We start from the raw sequence: 18,959 nt of genomic DNA, 5'->3' as shown, positions 1-18,959 counted from the left end.
GAGAGATATCCAAAGCCAGCTAGCTAGCCAGAGTACCTGCATCAGTGAGCTCTGAGTTCAACTGAGATGCCGACTCAAAGGAGAGTATTCAAGAAAGACTCCCTATGTCAACCTGAGACCTTCACATACGCACATATGTGCACACATACCCAGAGACAAATGTACACACAACACACATGCAAACAAACACAAGCATGCACAGAGAGAGAGAGAGAGAAAGAAAGAAAGAAAGAAAGAAAGAAAGAAAGAAAGAAAGAAAGAAAGAAAGAAAGAAAGGCTGAAGAGATGGCTCAGTGGTTAAGGGCACTGGCTGCTCTTGCAGAGGACCCGGGTTCAGTTCCCAGTACCTATGTGCTGGCTAACAGCCATCTGTAACTCCAATGCCAGGAAATCCATCTGACACTCTCTTCCTTCTGACCTCCATGGGCATTGCATGACACAGGTGCACTTATACATACGCAGGCAATACACTCATACACATAAGATAAGAATAATAATTTTTTTTAAAAAAGAAAAAAAAACCCATATAACTTCCCCATTATGATCCTGTGCACAGACTAACCTTCCTGGGTTTCTGAGAAGAGCATTTCTTTTGTGTACACAAGTGGATGATAAAGGACAATTATTGTATAGTTATTTCTCACATATCTTAATGCTGTGGCTTTAAATAATCAAAATCTTTGGTAAAAATGTATAATCAGGCAAACTATATTTTAAAAGTAAAGAAGATTTCAAAGCTATTATCCAAATTCTTCCTAAAACATTATTATTTACAGATAACATCTAGAATGAAATTTTTGCCTTATTTTTATTTTATGTGTATGTATGTATTGTGTACATGTGTGTGAGTGCACCTGCATCATGCAATGCCTGAAGAGGACAGAAGAGGGTGTTGGATTCCCTGGAACTGAGTTATGGATGGTTGTTAGGCAGCAGGTGGGTGCTGGGATTCAAACCCAGGTGTTCTGCAAGAACAGCCAGTGCTTTTAACCACTGAGCCATCTCTCCAGCCCCTTAGGATGACATTTTAAAATGCTTTCCACGGGACACACCCAGCTCATATTGTCTTTGCTCAGAAACCATGTATCACAGGGAAGCTTATTGGCCTTCAGTGAAAATGTGTTTACCCTACAAGGTCCTATCACATTTTCACAGCATGGAAGAGGCACACCCTTCAATACCAGTAGCCAACTGAAGTCCTCCTCCTAGGTAACCAGTCTTCACTTCATATCCCCACCTCCTGTCCCACCCACATATGCAGCATGCATGATAATATGAAGTCTGAAGGAGGTTTCTTGTTTCTGCCATCATTTCATGTGTGTTTTATGCCTCGAAAGTAATGAAACCGCTACCTTTTAGTTTCTGGGCAGGGTGGGTTTAATTAAGGCTTCCAGAATGCTGCTGACTTCATGTTCCATGGGCAATATGTTTTCATCCCTGCGTGGAAGCCACGGAGCCAGCTGGAAGAGGATGGACTGGCTTTTAAGCTTGGTCACTTTTTTTTTTTCACAGCATTAGAGAGTCAAATGTAAGTAAAGCAGGCTTCCTGTGTGTTTTCCAGAATCTTCAGGAGAGTTAACTGGGAAGGACAACGGAGCCAAGGGTTGTGCCATACCTTCATTTGGCTTCTGAGAAAGTAAAAATTGATGCAGTTTGTCCACGGCCAAATGACACAAAATGTCAGAGGCAATACTAGATTGCAGGTTTCTTGACCTGGATAAGGTTTCCAAGGTTCAACCATGTGTGAGGGAGTCAGCTGGCTCCTGATAACCAGCCTGTGTCCCAGCAGATCCCACATCGCTGCTTCTAGCTCATGGCCATTTATAGAGTCCACTGTTATCATAGGCTTGGCAGAAATCTATTCCTCTTTTCTTCTGGATTATAAGTTCCTTGGGGTCAACCAGACCTTTATTACAATTTCTATGTTCCGTGTTCCCTAGTGGAGGCACCCCTGCCTACTTTCAACTTGCTGCAGGAATCAGCATATGTCTACTGTCTGCTCTGTTCCACAATCACTTCCTAAGAGGGAACTGGAGAGGTGATATACACACTCCTTACCTCCAAACTGCCGAAGCCAAAGGTGACAGTCACCAACATCTTGGAGAGAGGCGGCTTTCCCAGATTGTTTGGTGGTATGCCATTTTAGGTATTGAATTGAAAGTCTCCCTCCAGGTCCACTTAGATACTGAAGTTCTGTCCTTCTGCCTGCTTGCCTCCCGTCTTCACCCAGGAGTCTCATATCACCCTCTGTCTAATCTACCCTCCCCTAGGACCACCAACAATATTTGTTCTTTTTAAATGCTGTCCTTCCATTTTCTATCCCCGAGATTCAAGGTCTTTGGTTACCTGACTTTGGGAAGGCCTGATAGTCTCAATATACATGGGGCTCGCTCCTTCCTTCCCTTCCTCTCTTCCTTCATCTTTCCCTCCCTTCCCTCTCTTATTTTTACTGATTTCCAACACCCCGAAAAGTCTGGGGCAGCGCTCCACCACTAGACCACAGACACATTGTATTAATCATTTCTGCCTCTAACCTTATTTCTTAACATTTTCCATGGCTAAAAGAAACCCCTAAGCGTGGATAAACTTTATCTGTCTTCAGAGGCAACTTTCCTAAAGTTGCCATTCCTTCCAAGAGGAAGGAATGGAGTCCTACAATAACCTGTAACACACCGGTGTACTTCCACACCAGGCAGCACTTTGGGATATGTGATCTCATACTGGTGGTGTTTCCTCAAGTGAGGACCAGGTTTCCTCAACAAAACTAGAAATTTCTTTTTTCTAGAGCCAGAGAGGGTCTGCTCCTCCTCCAATCTTGTAACCTCCCCACTTATCACACTAATGAGGCCCCAAAGGATGCTCACATGCTCATGTCCACAGAGGAACTGGCATCAAGACGGTGGTACATGCATGCCCCTTACAAAGCTGCTTTCCTGGCAGCTCAACCCATTCAGGCTATCAAAGATGCATTTTATTTTTAATAAATCTCTTTAAGGGCTGGAGAGATGGCTCAGCGGTTAAGAACACTGGCTGTTCTCACAGAAGACCCAGGTTTGAATCCCAGCACCCACACGGCAGCTAACAAGTGTCCTTAACTCCAGGTCTAGGGGATCCAAAACCCTCTTCTGTCCTCCACAGGCATTGCATGACACAGGTGCACTTACATACATGCAGGCAATACACACATGTAAAATAAAAATAATTAAAAAATCTCTTTAAATATTGAAAAAGTGAAGCTGAGTCATAGACTCTATTTTCAGGCCATTAAAGGTCCAATTTGACCAGTCTACTGCCAAATATGCCAGTGGTGCCATGTTGGAGGAAATGGCAAGGTACAAGCATTGTGTCCACAACTAGAAAGCCTTCTACAACTTCCACCTTGTTTTGCGTTGGACCTGATACTGAGAGATCCAGGATGAGATAAAATTCTTTTAATTACAACTAGTTATAGCCGCATAGATAGTTCATTCCAGCTAATTTTTTTAATCTAGGGGAACATATACAGTCTGGAGCTTTCGAGTTTTGCTTCATATATGGGTATGTGTATCAGACAGCTCATAAGGGCCTGTAACTCCAGCTCCAGGAGCTCTGACACCCTCTTGTGGCCTCCATGTGATCTCTTCTGGCCTTCATGGGCACTGCATTCGTGTGAACACACACACACACACACACACACACACACACACACACAATTAAAAATTGGGGATAGAGAGATGGCTCAGCAGTTAAGAGCACTGGTAGTACTTGCAGAGGACCTGGGTTCAGTTCCTAGCACCCACACAGTGGCTAATAACCGTCTGTAACTCTAGTTCCAAGTGACCATGCAGCTTCTTCTGTCCTTCATTAGCATTGTATGCATGGATACACTTAGATATGTACAGGCAAAATAATCATACACATAAAACAAAAATAAATAAATCAAAAATTTAAACAATAAGATAAAATATTTAAAAACATTTTTTAAAGTATTAAAAGTCCAGTAATGCCTCTTTGCTAAATTATTAATGGACTAACTTGACAGCTGTTTTCCAGCCTGTCACATAATCAAAGGCTCATTTATTATGGTTATTTAAAAGTCATATATGTGAAAATTATGAATTGTATATTTTGAATAAAAATCTGCACAAATTCAGTGAAATTTGATAAAGCAAGGATGCAAATTGGGCAAACAGAGCTATTTATTAGAATTCATCAATTCCAGTAAAACGGAGTTGTGATCACCTTGTTACGAACCATAAAGAATGATTACTTTGCATCATGAATTTTAGATAATCCTTCTACTTGCAAAACCTAGATGGGGTGCAAAATGTTCACTGCTCACCTATCTTCATAAAGTTAAATTCCACCCCACAGCCCACAACTTGCCACCTAGGTTCATCACTGGCTTCTGTCCAGAGCCAGCTCTCCTTCATCAAGCCCAGCTATAGGTAGATAACTAGGAAACACTTGGGGAAGCTCCTTAAGTTTTCCTGGTAAATTTGTTAGATTACTCAATGGGTGCATTAACAGGTACCAGGAATGATGGTATCCATTACCATAGGAACACAAGTCATTTAGTCATGAACTGCTGTGAAAACAGCAGGGCTTCTCTGATAATTAAAAACCTGACCAGTCTTTGGGTTTGGAAACATCTTCATTAAAAAGTTATTATGGGGGAGCTCATCCTTCCATGAGATGGTTCAACAGTTAAGAACACTGGTTGTTCTTGCAGAGGACCAGATTTAGTTCCCAGTACCCACATGGAGGCTAACAACCACGTTCCAAGGGATCAAACATCCTCTTCTGGGCTCCACAGGCACTGCACACATATGATACACTTACATACATGCAGGTAAAACACTCATACACAGAAAAATAAAAATTAAAAAATCAAAATAAAATCATAAGGGATAATATAAAAGTCCTACTTAAAATTAAGTTTTATTTCAATTGACATTCTTTGAATTGATTCTGATTCACTGTAGCCTTTGACAACAGCATGAAGAGTTTGGCCTATAACTTATATATTAGAAATTTCTCTTGCTTTAAGAAACTTTTGTGATAGAATTTCTTCCCTTTAACCTTTCTAAGTCAAGACTGAATTTATCATGATACAAGAAGTAGTTAATTGATGTAAAAATGCACTTTTAGAATTGTTTCTCTCTGATTTACCTATATCCTTCTGTCTACAATCATGATGATGTGAATTTTGGTTGTCAGCACCATGATCCGTGTTTTCACGCCTTTTTGTATTTCCTTGAATTACTTAAACCTCTCTCCTAGGATAAGATAATGTGAATGAACCAAAGGACCTTCCACAGAAACACCTCCACATCTGTTCTTGGGGAATCTGAATAGAAGGCAAATAACCTTTATATCATCACTCTATTCCTAGCATGCATTCAATTCACTGCAATATTTAGCCAGTTCTGGGAGAGAAACATGGGGGAGTTTATTTTTTATTGTCAGGTAGGCAAGCCCTGTGAGAACATTCTGATATTCCATGCGTTTGTGATGTGAGGGCACTTTCAACCAAGGGTGTGGTCTTTCACACCAAATTATTAGGTTGTTCTGACTTACAGGCTCTGGCCACAGACAAAGGCTTCTACGTCCTTTCTTTGTCCTTTCCCTCCTTCCTTATTGACAGGGCAGCTCTGTTTGGCCCCCTTCCTTCTGTTGGCTAGTCATCTCATCCTCAAAACAGCTGGTGGCTTTGCGTCTCTTGAGAGGAAGCACAGGACAAGCCTCTAGATCCTCCAGTGCATTTGTGCGTTCTAAACAGAGAGGTAGCCAGATTCTTTGCTCAAACTTGATTTTGGAAAAGCTCAAAGAATGACACTAAAGTGCACGAATAAGGCATCTTCTAAGAGGTAGGACAGCAATATCAAATGCATCATTTTGAAACCAACCTGGCTTTGTTGATGTGCCTTAGACGGAATGGAGCAAATGTTCTTATTGTCTTACAAAACTTGTTTGACATTAGAGATCCACTCTAAGAATTCCACATTTACACATCTGCACTCTCCTCCAGCAAGGGTAAAATTTACATGCAAATGTAATTTTCAATGGAAAACTTGATGACCAGGTAATTAGAATGAGTTATAAGAAGTCTACTGTTATGGTAGTTTCTTAGTTAAAATTTAAAATTCAAAGTTAATGACTAAGCACTGTTAATCAATAATAGAATGTATGAAGTGAATTTGTTAATTTGTCTTAAAAATATCTTAGCAGCTATTCTAAAATTATGACTTATTAACTATCAAATTATTTCTTACATAATAATATCCACATGGTGTTAATGGGCATCTATACAAGTGAAAATATTTAATTCAGGGATCTGCTTTTGCAGTGGTATATAACAGAGAATTACATTTGTTTCCACGTATACTTTCAAATGAGCCATTTTATGGATAAGAGCTAATGGAGAGAGAGCTGAAAATTATGTGATGTAAATACACTTTACTCTGTCTCAATTTTATCTGCAAAATGGGATTATCTCCTTCATAGGTTTCTGAAGGACTCAAGCACAAGAGTAGTCACTGTATTTAACAGGTGTCCTTCCTGTCACCCTTATAAGCATCACCTGTGCTAACTAGCTGGTTAGCCATCTGGGATCATGTGAATGTCTGTAACTACTGAAGGAAGTACTCTCTGAAGGTCTGTGGGTCAAAGGAAGATCCTCTTCACCCTTCCTCTTCCCCCACCTTGCCTGACATCAGAAGGCAACGCAGAAGTAAATTCTGCTAACATTAAAAGCATAACAGTTCCTGCTCTAATTATGAGGCAATTAAGATAAAATTAAAAGAATTCATGTTTTCTAAATAGATACCCACATATGGGAACATAATGAGGACAGGGAATGTGCTAGTTCATTAGTAGCAGAACGTGAGCAAATGAGAAAAGATCTCCTAAGACCATTAACATAGAGGACAAGCCATGCCCAGACAGAGAATGGCACTTAGTAAGCACTGTCACTTCACAAGCATCACATGCCATATCAGTGGCACTACATTTCACAAAGGCTTCTGGGAGAAGTCTTTAAAAAATTACAACCAAAAAACCTTACTTTGAAAAACACCAAAGTGGTTAAACCATCAGAGACACAAAGACCACAATCGTGTTTATGCTCCTCAGGCATAAACCTGCCTTGTAGTATACAAAATGACCAGCTACACAATTTTTGTGGGGCCCAGAGAAAAATGAAAATGAGGAGCCAATTGTACATTGACAAATAAAAATACAAGGAATTACTTAAAATATATATTAAGAGTTTCAGGATGATGACATAAGATCATTTACCAAAGTAAAGGACTGTGCTTATGAAACATGTACTTGGTCTTTGACTCCTTTCCTGATATACTTTTAAAATCATTGGAACCTCTTAAGTGACAAGAGTCTTTGCATGTTAATGATTTACTGATAGCTGATAGATTCAGCAAGATGAGATATAGTCACTGGGAAAACCAAGGCAAGGTTCAAGAACTGAGACTTTCATCCTTCAACCTCGAGGAAGAGATGTTAGGGAGTTGAAGGTTAAATTCATCACATATGGCCTATGATGTGATCAATCATGGACATGTAATGAAGAACCCCAAAGGACAGGTTCAGAGAGCTTCTGGATAGCGGAGCATGTGAAGTTTCCTCAAGGGTGATACCTTGGGGAGGGCATGGAAACTTCATGCCCCTTCCCACATTCCTTTCCTGATTCACCCATTCATCTGCACCCTTTGCAATATCCTATACATTAAACCAAAGCATATGCTTCTCTGAGTTTTGTGAGCTGTTCTACCAAGGAAGAGGACAGCGGAACTCCACCGTATAGCCTGTTGGTCAGAAATACAAATTAAGCAAGGTGGGGCTTGCAGTTACCACCTGAAGATGGGCAAAGGACAGTTTCGGGAGCTATGGAGTTTGATACTATCTCTACGTAGACAGTATCAGAAATTGTTTGATTTAGGGGGTAGCCAGCTGGCATCCACTACAGATTTGATCACTTGCTTGTTATGTATGGAAACACCTCCATATGCTTGGCATCGCAAGAATTATGTAGAAGTATAGTGAGAGAAAGTGAATTTGGTTGACTATTCACTCTTCGTCCTTAGAAGGAAACTTTTAAGATGCAGATGCCAGTTAGCATCAATGTATTGCAGTGCTATTGCATACATTTTTTACTCACCACTGTGACTGCATCATTGAGCAGTGACTCTCCAAAGACCAGGATGTAGAGTTGTTCGTTGACATGAATGTTCTCAAAGACAGCGAGCACAGCCACAGGATCGACAGCTGAGATCAAGCTCCCGAAGAGCAGGTTCTGGAGCAGAGTGATGTCACTGAGGCCAAACGCTTCAATCTGGCAGATGCCAAACAAAGATACCCCAATGCCAATGGAATTCCACAGTGTGCCTACCACAGCATACCAAAAAATGGTGCCAAAGTTCTCAAAGAAGGGGCGAGTGGGCATGAAATAGCCAGCATCCAGAACGATGGGGGGCAGGAGGTATAAGAAAAATACATCGGTCTTCATTGCAGGGGGAGATTTTTCATCAACACCAAAGATAATCCCTCCTAGTAGAAGTCCAACCATTATGAGAAGGCAGCTCTCAGGCACAATCGTGGGCAACTTATGGTAGAGATGGAAGCCTGGTAAAAAGAAGCACAGACACAAAGTCTAGGTTATGCAGGAGCTGGAGAAAATGGGAATCAGTCCTCTTAGAAACAGTGGGTCCAATTCCCAAGTCTGGTTAGAGATTGGCCTCCAGATTGCAAGATGATTCCCCTTCAACCACTTGCACTTATTTATTTACATACATACAATACATCCTATTGAGGCACAAACTGAGATTAAGTCAGAATTAGAATGCTTTAGGTACTCATCATCCATATAGCATAGTTTTCGTCTCTCTATAAACTTATTTTTTCTTAAATATTGGCACTACAGAGTTGGAATAAAATAATACAATTTTTGGGTGTGTACATTATACACGTTTGTGTATGTGCAGGTGTTCATGTGTGTGGAAGTGCATGTGGCGATCAAAGGTCAACCTCTGGTGTTGGTCCTTAAGAGACTTCAGGGTCCCTCACTGGCATTAGAGTCTCTAAGAGGCTGCCAGTTTGGCTGGCTGGCTGGCTGGCTGGCTGGCTGACTGGTCAGTGCATTCAGGGATCCATCTGTCTCTGCCTCTAAGGCACTGATATTACAAGCACATGCCAGCACACCCAACTCACTTTAATTCTGAAGATCAAACTCAGGTCCTCCTGTTTACCCAGCAAGTACTTTACAGACTGAGCCATCACCCCAGCCCCAAACAGCACAACTTTATACTTGAAACAATTTAATTCTTTTTAGAACTTCACCGGATGCAACATTTCCTTTCCTTTCTACAAAAACCTTAGCAAGTAGGCATGGCAGGGTTTTTATACTTTTCAAAACAGAAGTGACAAGCGGAGCTCAGAGCCCTCCAGAGGTCAAACCAAGATCACAAGTCAGTTTCGAGTTTGCTATTGCTTTCTCTGCCGTTCACCAAAATTAGTAATTTCTCTACTTTTAATTTCAGAATCCTTCATTTTTAATACTGAATATGTTCAATTTTTTGAGATATAGGCTCCTGCAGAACCAACCTAATCAATTCATCAAGGTGCATTAACTCCTTCATGAAGGATATGAACAATAATTTCCCATATGGAAGGGCTCCCAAACAAGTGAAGTAACAGGCGCATCTGTGACTTACTCCAGGCCAATGCAAAGTGGACTCAAGCCTCTCCTAAGAGCTCTGAGACTACAGAGGAGGAGGAAATCTGCTGAGGAAGACACCCGGGGTGGCAGTATCCATGCTGATCTCAAACACGAGTAGGCACTAAAATAGGCGTAGAAGAAAGGAAGAAAGGAAATATCTATCTCCTACTCCATGGTGGAGCCCAGTGTGCTTTAAACACAGAGAACACCTGAGCAGAGGCCTGTGGCAGAAAAAGGACAGGAATACTGTTAGGGCAAGGGCATGAGCGCCACGTGGAAAGTTTAGAAATAAAGCAGGATATGAGATTGATGATATGATATGATTGATATGATATGATATGATATGATATGATATTGAATGAGTTGCTTCCCAATTCCAATATGACAGGATTAAGAGGTGGTACTTTGGGAGGTGATTTTGATATGGGTAGAAGCAGTCTCCAGTGAGATTTCAAGTGTGAACAGGATGCACTGCATGGCTCCAGTGACAATGATCTATGGAGCTGGCATGGCAGCAACACAAAACTCCAGAAGGAGATGCTATGGCAAAGATGACCAGAAAGTCCACACAATAGCAGGAAAATGGCTCGAACTCCGAGGTGCAGACTGTCCTGTGGCACCCTCTGACGGCCAAGTGTCTGCTTCCTTCCCATTGCAGCTGTGGAGAGTGGAATGGAGTCTCTGACACGAATGGGAATCCTTTGAGTGGGTTTGACATCGCTCACCACCACCCTGCCCCATCTGACAGGCGTTTCCTGACTGGTCTTCATTCTATACCTAATTTCTATCCACACCCCAAGTCAACCAGGACCCATCTGGGTCTTTATATCATGGTGCACTGGATTGTTAACTTGCTAGTCCACTCAGGCAAGACCGTCACTCATCCAAGAAGGAAAAGAAGGAAGACTGCTCCTGTCTCTGAGACCGCTGGAGACAGAACTTGGAAAACTCAACCTGTGGTTGGAGGCAGAGAGACTTGTTCCTGCCTCAGCCTCCCAGACTGAGCACTCTGACTCCAGACAGAAATTCACTCCTGCTCTGGGGATTGACCTACTCTTTGTTTCCTGCCTTGTGAGATACACTGCTTCTGAGACCTGCTCTCTCCATGGTCGTTCCAGGAACAGCTGCTATGGTTGGAATCCCTGAGAACCTAGACTGTAACATTCTCTGGCCACCTCTCCGTTGGTAGTTTGCTGTCACCAAGGCGCTCATCCTTTGTTCACCCTTGGCTCCTTTGTTCAGGAGGGCAAGATGAGAACCCATTTGGAGACAGGAGAATGTACTGTCTCAATTGGGCAGGAGTGTCCTTTTTTGTGAACTAGATTAAAACTCTTAAAGAAGAGGCTTCCTGCAGTATTTGGTAAGACTGCTTTTCACCAACTCTAATCTGGTCTACTGCCATCTGCCATGTAAGGAGACAGCAGAAAGACCCTCACCAGAGGCCAAAAGCTCAGGCATCTTGACCTTGGAGTTCCGGTTTTCAAAACTGTGAGAAAATCTCTTTTGTTTTAAATCACCCAGGATATGGTATTCCGTAGTAGCAGCAGGAACAGTTTAGGTGGAAATGTATCAGAATTCTAGGAGAGTAGAACTGAAACGACAAAGTAAGTCCTCAGACACTAATAGTCACAGGCCATTTAATAAGTAAATTTATTACAAACAAGACTAAAACCACAGCATGAAATACTTTGTGAGCTAAAGCAAAACAATTTAAAGGAAAGAAAACCCACTGACTTCTAAACAATAAAATGAGCATCTGTATGTGGGGTATTCAAATCATCTCTCCATTGCTGGTTATTTATTTAGGACACTAGAGCAAGTTATAGTAATGTAGGAGTAACAAGTGAAGTGTTAATGTATCCAATGGTTGCAGCTGTTCCCTACCCATGACCTCTGACCAGCCCACTGACTTCACTGTCAAACAGAATAAGAAATTCTCTAAAAGTGCCATCTTTGTAATCTCCCTGCGTGCCACCTCCTTTCACAGCCAGCACTTCCTGTGTGATAAGGGCAGCAGCCTCCTGGGGCAGCCAGGATCCAAGCACTCCCTTCTGGAACCCAGGCCCAAGCTGAAAGTTTCCTGCGGTGGGCCGCCAAGGCTGCCATCTGCCCACTGTCCACAGCTTGAAATCCAGCTCTCCCGATCTGCCTGTGACGGTGAATGGGCTGCCAGCGCAGCCAAGCTCCTCTTACTCATCTGTGAAATAGAGAAATATGCAGCTCCCAGGTAAACATCTGCAACAATGACTGGGTTGCTGACAGCACAGCACTTCGCACTGTGTCTGCAACATCATTGATGCCCCATATTTTAGCTGCCTCCTCCACTTCATAGGAAAAAGCAAGGGAAAAAAAAAAAACAAAAAACAAACACTTGTAATGAGATGCAGACAAACACAATGAACCGCTAGAGGCAATGCAGAAATGGAGGAGGCCTGTTCTGAGACACCCGCCTCCTGTTCTTGTCTTTTCCTTTCTTGTACTAGCCCAGCCTCAAGGACCTAAGGCTGTCTCACAAAGCACTGCTCCTCCCTGTGTAGAATGCACTTTCTAATGCCCACGAGTGGAGAACCGGAAACACAGACTAAAGCAAGGTACAGAAACAGAGACGGTATCCATGTAACCCAGATGATAATGCCTGCCAAGCTCATGCAACGTGCTAGGTTCTGACTAGGTCGTTAACCAGTAGGAAACAGCCAAGGAGAAGCAAAACAGCATACAGCAATGTAGGCACAGATGCAATTAGAACAGCAGAGCAACGAGGCAGAGGGCCAAGGAGGCACTAGGAAGGGATGCGGAGGAAAATCACCATAGAGCAAAAGCAGAAAGAGCAACAAACAGGGACACTTGGGGGATGGAACATAAATTCGTACTAAACAAATCTTTTCTCTTTTGTTTTATAAATGCTGTCAAAATAGATCTTAGTGACCCATCCTTGAAGTAGGACAGTAGCTACTGAATCTGCCCAGTTGTTCCACGAGCAAGAGGAAGGAAGATTAAATGAAGGGCAGTCACAGGAGTCCTTATTGTAGTGCCCTTCCAGGGAACATAGGCAGTGGCATGCAGTGCCCAATGTGACCGTCAGCTGGTAGAAAATACTGTGTCCCCATGACTATGCTTTAATGAGCAACTGGAATCAACTAGCAAAGTGGCTAGTCTAAAAAAAAAAAAAGGCCTCTTAGACGTCATTATTCACATGAATAGTTGGAAGTGCTTGGCCCTGGATGATGGTCCCACCTCAGAGTATCAAGAAATGTATTAGCTATTGGAGAGAAAAGTCAAAGGGACACTTTGATGATTTTTGTGAGGCCCAACCTGAGTGCTACAGGGATCACCTAGACTGCATAGTCCAGAGAATGGCCAACATTTTAATAACAAATACTTTTAGCTTGCAGATCATACTTTAGTTTGGTTCTCAGTGCCAAAGCAGCCATAGGTAACAGAAAAGCGAATGGGTATGGCCAGGTGTCAATGAGGCTTTGCTTGCACACACTGAAACCAGAATCTCATTCAGTTTCACATGTTGCTTTGTTCTTATTTAGATTAGGTTTTATTCACTAAAAATGGGAAATCATTCTCAGGCCACAGACCATACAAAGGCAAGAGGCAAGCCATGCTTGGACTCCAGGCTGCAGAGTTACCTGCCCAGGTTCAATCTAGTCTTTGGATTTCCTGGTAACTTCTGTTTATAGTTTAAGGGTTATTGTACTTCTTGTAATTCAATTTTTATTGTCACCACATAAAACTCTGCAAGGATAATTCTTTAAATTTTTATTATTCCATTTTAAAGACTTCTCAATGGGAGCACAGGAGAAGTCTCACATAAAATACAGAGTCAAACACTGCTCTCTCAGAGTGAAACTATTTTAACTTCGCTCTACATGCAAGAGTGGAAATGAGGTGAACTTAAAAACTAAAAACTTGTACAAAAGTAAATACATTATATTTTTTCACTGTAGCTACAATCACCTATTTATCAAAATCTGTGAACGGAAGAAATACAGGAGACTCCCAGAAGCAGGAGCCACAAGAAACCAACCATGTACAAGTCAGAACTAGAGAAAACCACTACCAACAAAAACAAAGTGAGTTTACAAACAACTACAAAACAAACAAACCACACAGTTCTCCTTAGTTCAAGGGAGAAAGGGAAATCAGTAGAGGGAGCAGAGAGGAGAACTTCACAAAAGAAAGGGAGGTAAAGACAAACACCAATGTTCTAATATATGTTTTACATTTTGTCTTATTTTAATTTTTGTTCTACATTTTAAAGGGATTGAAGAAATACATAAAGCACCAATTGGATCAACAAATACTTACCAAGCTCAGGCTAAGTACAGAACAAGCACGCATGGGCACCAAGTAGGCACCGTGCACTGATCGTGGCTGTGTGACCCAGCACTGAGGCCTGGGGCTGATTATCCTCAAAGCTTGCTCTAGGAACTCTGGGTTTAAAGTCAATGATGCTCTAAGTTAAGTCATGCCTATCTGGCTAGGAACAAAAAGGAGAATACTATGGAATACATTAAGCTTGTTTTAGGTGTTAAAAGGAATAAACAAGTCTGTTCAAACCTGAAATTACTTATTTTTAAGTATCATCATTTATGTGGCAATCAAATATATATCTTTTTGTTATCATTATTATTATTATTATTTGAAATGGTCTCCCTGTAGCCCCAGCTGGCCTGGAACTCACTGAACTCACTACACAGACCAGGCTGATCTTGATCTCAAAGATCCACCTGCCACTGTCTCTGGCATGCTGGGATTAAAGGTGTGCGCCACCATGCCCGGGCTCAAATATATATCTTTATAAACAGAACTACAGTAAGCAATTGACCAGACAGAAAGATGCAGAAAGTAGTGACACGATTTTAATCCAACAAATTGCTATGGCCATCTGATAATTCAACTAGACAAAGACTGAATAGAATGTATTTCTGAAAGTCGAATCACATTAAATAAATATTTCAAATAAATAAGACATAGAGATAAGTAATATTGAAAATAAATAGAATTCAATAAATAAAGCAGAGTTAATAGCTCTGTTTCAAAAATTTGCTAACATGAGTGTAGACTGTCATAACATTTAGTCGTAAGTTAAGGCTAAAAAATACTTTTAACAATCTCCCCATCAAAACAGTATAGCTATAAGTACACAGGTTTTCTTCTTATTTAACACTCCACTACTAGGTGTACAAAAGACTCATCATAATAAAATGATTGAAAACTTTGAAAATGTAAATGAAACACTGAACATTGTTATAGTTATTCTAAAGTAGAACTTGGATAGTATTTAATTTTTCCAAATGCCTTGGCCCTTTAAAGGAAAAGGAAATCTAATGAGTTGTCCATTCATGAAAGACTTTGGAAAGGCACTAACACAAAGTGGGACCCCTACTCAGAGATTTATGAAGCACTTAATTTAAACAAGGACTAGAAGGGCCCAAGAGTTAAATCATGAATGAACCTTGTTTTCAGGGAGCTTATATCCAGGACAGAAGATAAAATGTGGCCATAAGTACTTATGATAAGAGAGACAACATAATGAATGTCATTAAAGAGGAGATGGAGAAGTACGGGAGAAAACTAGTTCAGACCAGAGACTCAAGATTTCATGGGAGGAGATGGCAGGAAGTTGGCTGGGTTTTTCTATTCCTAAAGCAATGAAGCAAAGGCGAGACTCAGGAAAAGACCTAGTGCATGAGGATGGGCATTATGAAAGACTTGGAGCACAGGGTCAAAGGGAGAGGGGAAGCGATAAGCAGCATGACCCCAACTGTACAAGATCCAAAAACCTGTTCTTGAAGAGCCGCGTCTGTACCCTAACAGTGGAAGCTAGTAAAGAAGTCTCAAGGTCACCTTGTCCTCCGTACCTGGAGAAACAAGGAACATTCCAAGAAATCAGAGATCGGAATTAAGAAATAAGAAGCGTAAGGCTTCCCAATGGAAGAAGTAAGCAAACGAGCATGAGTAAACATCAGCGGAACTAAGTAAGAAGCTATCTGTAAATATGAGGCTACAATGTGCTAGAACAACCCAGGCTCCAAAGAGAGTTATACAAAAGGCTCATTGAAAAGAGAGGTTTAAGCCAGGTGTGGTTGTGCATGCCTTTAATTTCAGCACTCAGGAGCCAGAAGCAGACAGATCTCTGTGAAATCAAGGCCAGCCTGATCTACACAGCAAGTTCTAGGCCAGTTGTGGCTATAGGGAGACCCTATCCCAAAAAGGCCAAAAAAAGAGGAGACGTTAATAACAGAATATGACTCCTTAGCAATGCAAAGGACACCCACAATAATAAAGACTGTATCTCTGTAGATGTTGTACTTATATGATTGAAAAGTCTAGGAAAATGTTAATGCACTGAAAATATTTATCATACCATTGTATATGACAGGAAAACATTGGAGGAAGTAGAAATGATCAACTTCAGTTGACTATTTTTGTTTCAGTTAATCTATATTTATTGAGACCATTTCATACAACACATACCCTGTGGGCCCTTGGGGTACACAAGAATTTAGGGGTACACCTATTTCTAGAGGGTGGGAGTTCAGTGGTAGGATACAGAAGTTAAATAAATATACAGTAGCAAGTAATGATGAAAACACAGAGGAGGAGAGAAGGATGAGTGTGCCATTCTGACTGCCCTTTCATGTCAGTGTGGCCAGGGAAAATCTCCTTGATGGGTGGAAGATGGACAAAACCCTTAGTGAGGTAAGGAGTAAAAATCATGATGAAAAATGTTCCAGAATCTGTATGAAAAAACAAAGACAGAGAATCTGGCCAATAAGGCCAGTCTGGCAAGCGTTCAGAGAGTGAAGAAGAACATAGTAGATAGGACAGGAAAATGCTAGAACATGCAGAGCCCAAGACAAGGGGAAGATTTTGAATATGTTCTGAGATTGTGAGGAGCACTGGGAGACTCCTGAATGGAGGCAGGCATGACTAGATTCCTGACTGTAAAGGTCCTTCTGGCTGCAGCCTGTGTTCTTTGGAGTCATACTGGAAAGAGCTGCTGGGGGCCATCACTAAGAGGTAGGTAAGTATGAGAGGGGGGTCAGATAAGTGAGTTTTGATTCTGTTGCTCCAATAGAATGTGATGCTGTCCTGGATGAGAGTGCTGAGGCAAACGGTCAAGGAGAGGTTGACAGTTTTTAGTTCAACCACCTGAATACAGAATGAGATTATTACTGAGATGGCAAACAATAGGATGAGAGAGCAAATACTCACCAGAATGTACTTGAAAATTATCACTCAGCTTAACATCAATAAGATTGATTAACCTAGAGGAAATGGCAGGAAATTTCTATAGAATACTGCAGAAGAAACATGGCTTCCTAAAGGTATGATTTCAGACCTGCTTCAAATCACTGCTAGACACATTGCTATCTGCTTTTATTATAGTTGTAATGAATCATAGGAATGAAACTGCAAATTCAGATTATGATGAATAAAGGCACAAGGCTATCTTATAAAGAGGCCATATGCCAATGAGGAAAGACAGCAAAATTCAACCAGTGTTATAGAATCAGGTAGATAACAAGACATAATCAAAAGATACACAGATGTCTCTTGTTTCGTTGAATCATAAAACATAAAGAATATGGGCTGAGTGTGGCAGCACAGGCCTGTAATCATAGCACTTGGAAGGAAAATCGGGAGTTCCAGCTACATAGAAACTACATAGAAAGTTGAAGGCCAGCGTGAGCTACATGAGACAGATTTTAAAAAAAAACAAAACCAATAAACCAAAAATAAAGCTATCAGGCACTCATCCATGAAGAGGTGACAGATTATCACCAGTGATGAAAGTAAAAAATATTAAGATAGGCGATAGCTCTGCCTCTGCCTTGGTATCGACCCCAAAACACATATGTAGTTGGTGGAGCAGAACAGAGAACCCAGTTTTAAACTTGCACAGCTGCAGCCACCTGATTGTTGACAAAGATGTCAAAAAATTTACAGTGGAAAAAAGACAGCATCTTAAACTAATGGTGATGACAAACTGTATATTTGAATGTAGAGAAAAGGATCTAGATCCTTTCTCATATCCTACACAAAAATCAACTTTAAATGGATCAACGACCTTAATGTAAGACCTGAATCTCTAAAAGTGTTGTAGGAAATGGCAGGGAAAATACTTCAACAGATCAACATAGACAGGCACTTTCTAAACAAGACTCCAGTTGCTCAAGAAATACTGCTAATAATAGACAAATGAGATTTCATGAAAAGAAATAATCCAGTGAAGAGACATCCCACAGTACAGCAGAAAATCTTCAATAGCTCTAACAGAGAATTAGTATCTGAAATGCGCAAGGAACTCAAAAAACTAAACAATAAAAAAACCAAGCCACCCAATCAACAAATGGAATTGTCAGTTCTCAAAAGATGGAAAATAAATGGCCAATAAACGTACGAAAGAGTTCAATTTCCTAGCCATCAGAGAAATGCAAATCAAAACTACAATGAGATTCCATCTCACCCCAGTTGGAATAGCAGTTATTAAAGCCACCCAATCAACAAATGGGATAATGGAATGAGGAAACAGTTTCTAAATAATGATGTAAAAATGCTCAACATATGAAAAAGTATTCAACATCACTCACCATGAGAGTAATACAAATGAAAATGTGCTAAGATTCTATATCACCCTAGTCAGAATGGCAACCATAAAACAAACATCAGATGCTATCAGATGAGGAAGTGAAGCCTTATACATTGCTGGTGGGAATGTAAATAGTCCAGCTACTATGGAATTCAACATGGAGGTTCCTCAAAAAAGTAAAATAAACCTACCATCTGACCCAACTATACCACTCCTGTGCATTGACCTAAAAGACTTCAAGTCAGCACATCACAGAGATGCTTGTACATCAAAGTTTTTGCAGCACTATTCACAAGAGGATAGTCATGGACCCAGCCTAGGAGGTCCATCAACAGAGAAATGGCTGGAGAAACTTTGTTTTATATACACAACGGAATTTTTCAAACATAAAGAAAAATGAAGTTGTGTTGTTTATAGGAAAATGGTTGCAATTGTAGATAATCATATTAAGTGAATCAAGTCAGTCTCAGAAAAACAAATATTACATGTTTTCTCTTATTTGTGAGTCCTTGTCTTTACAGGCACGTGAAATCATACACTTGGAGTAATGAAGCAGAAATTTAACTGCTGAAGGAGTGTCCAACACGCAGTCCTCGTCCACATGTGACCCAGCGGGAGTGTCCAACATGCAGTCCTCGT

General features: G+C 41.0%; 1 protein-coding gene across 1 annotated transcript in view; it reads right to left on the bottom strand.

Annotated features, from left to right (window-relative positions):
* The window catches only part of Slc9a2 (solute carrier family 9 member A2), a 91,315-nt gene that overhangs the window by 44,943 nt on the left and 27,413 nt on the right, over positions 1–18,959 (bottom strand). Inside the window, exon 2 of the mRNA XM_008840303.2 lies at positions 8,156–8,619. Within this exon, the coding sequence (XP_008838525.1) occupies positions 8,156–8,619 (464 nt within the window). The remainder of the gene's footprint in view (positions 1–8,155; positions 8,620–18,959) is intronic.

The sequence above is a fragment of the Nannospalax galili genome, unplaced genomic scaffold (assembly GCF_000622305.1).
Source record: "Nannospalax galili isolate Female #2095 unplaced genomic scaffold, S.galili_v1.0 scaffold299, whole genome shotgun sequence".
In the NCBI taxonomy this organism is placed as follows: domain Eukaryota; kingdom Metazoa; phylum Chordata; class Mammalia; order Rodentia; family Spalacidae; genus Nannospalax; species Nannospalax galili.
The sequence above is the reverse complement of the archived record's forward strand: the minus strand, read 5'-3'. Positions and strand labels throughout refer to the sequence as shown.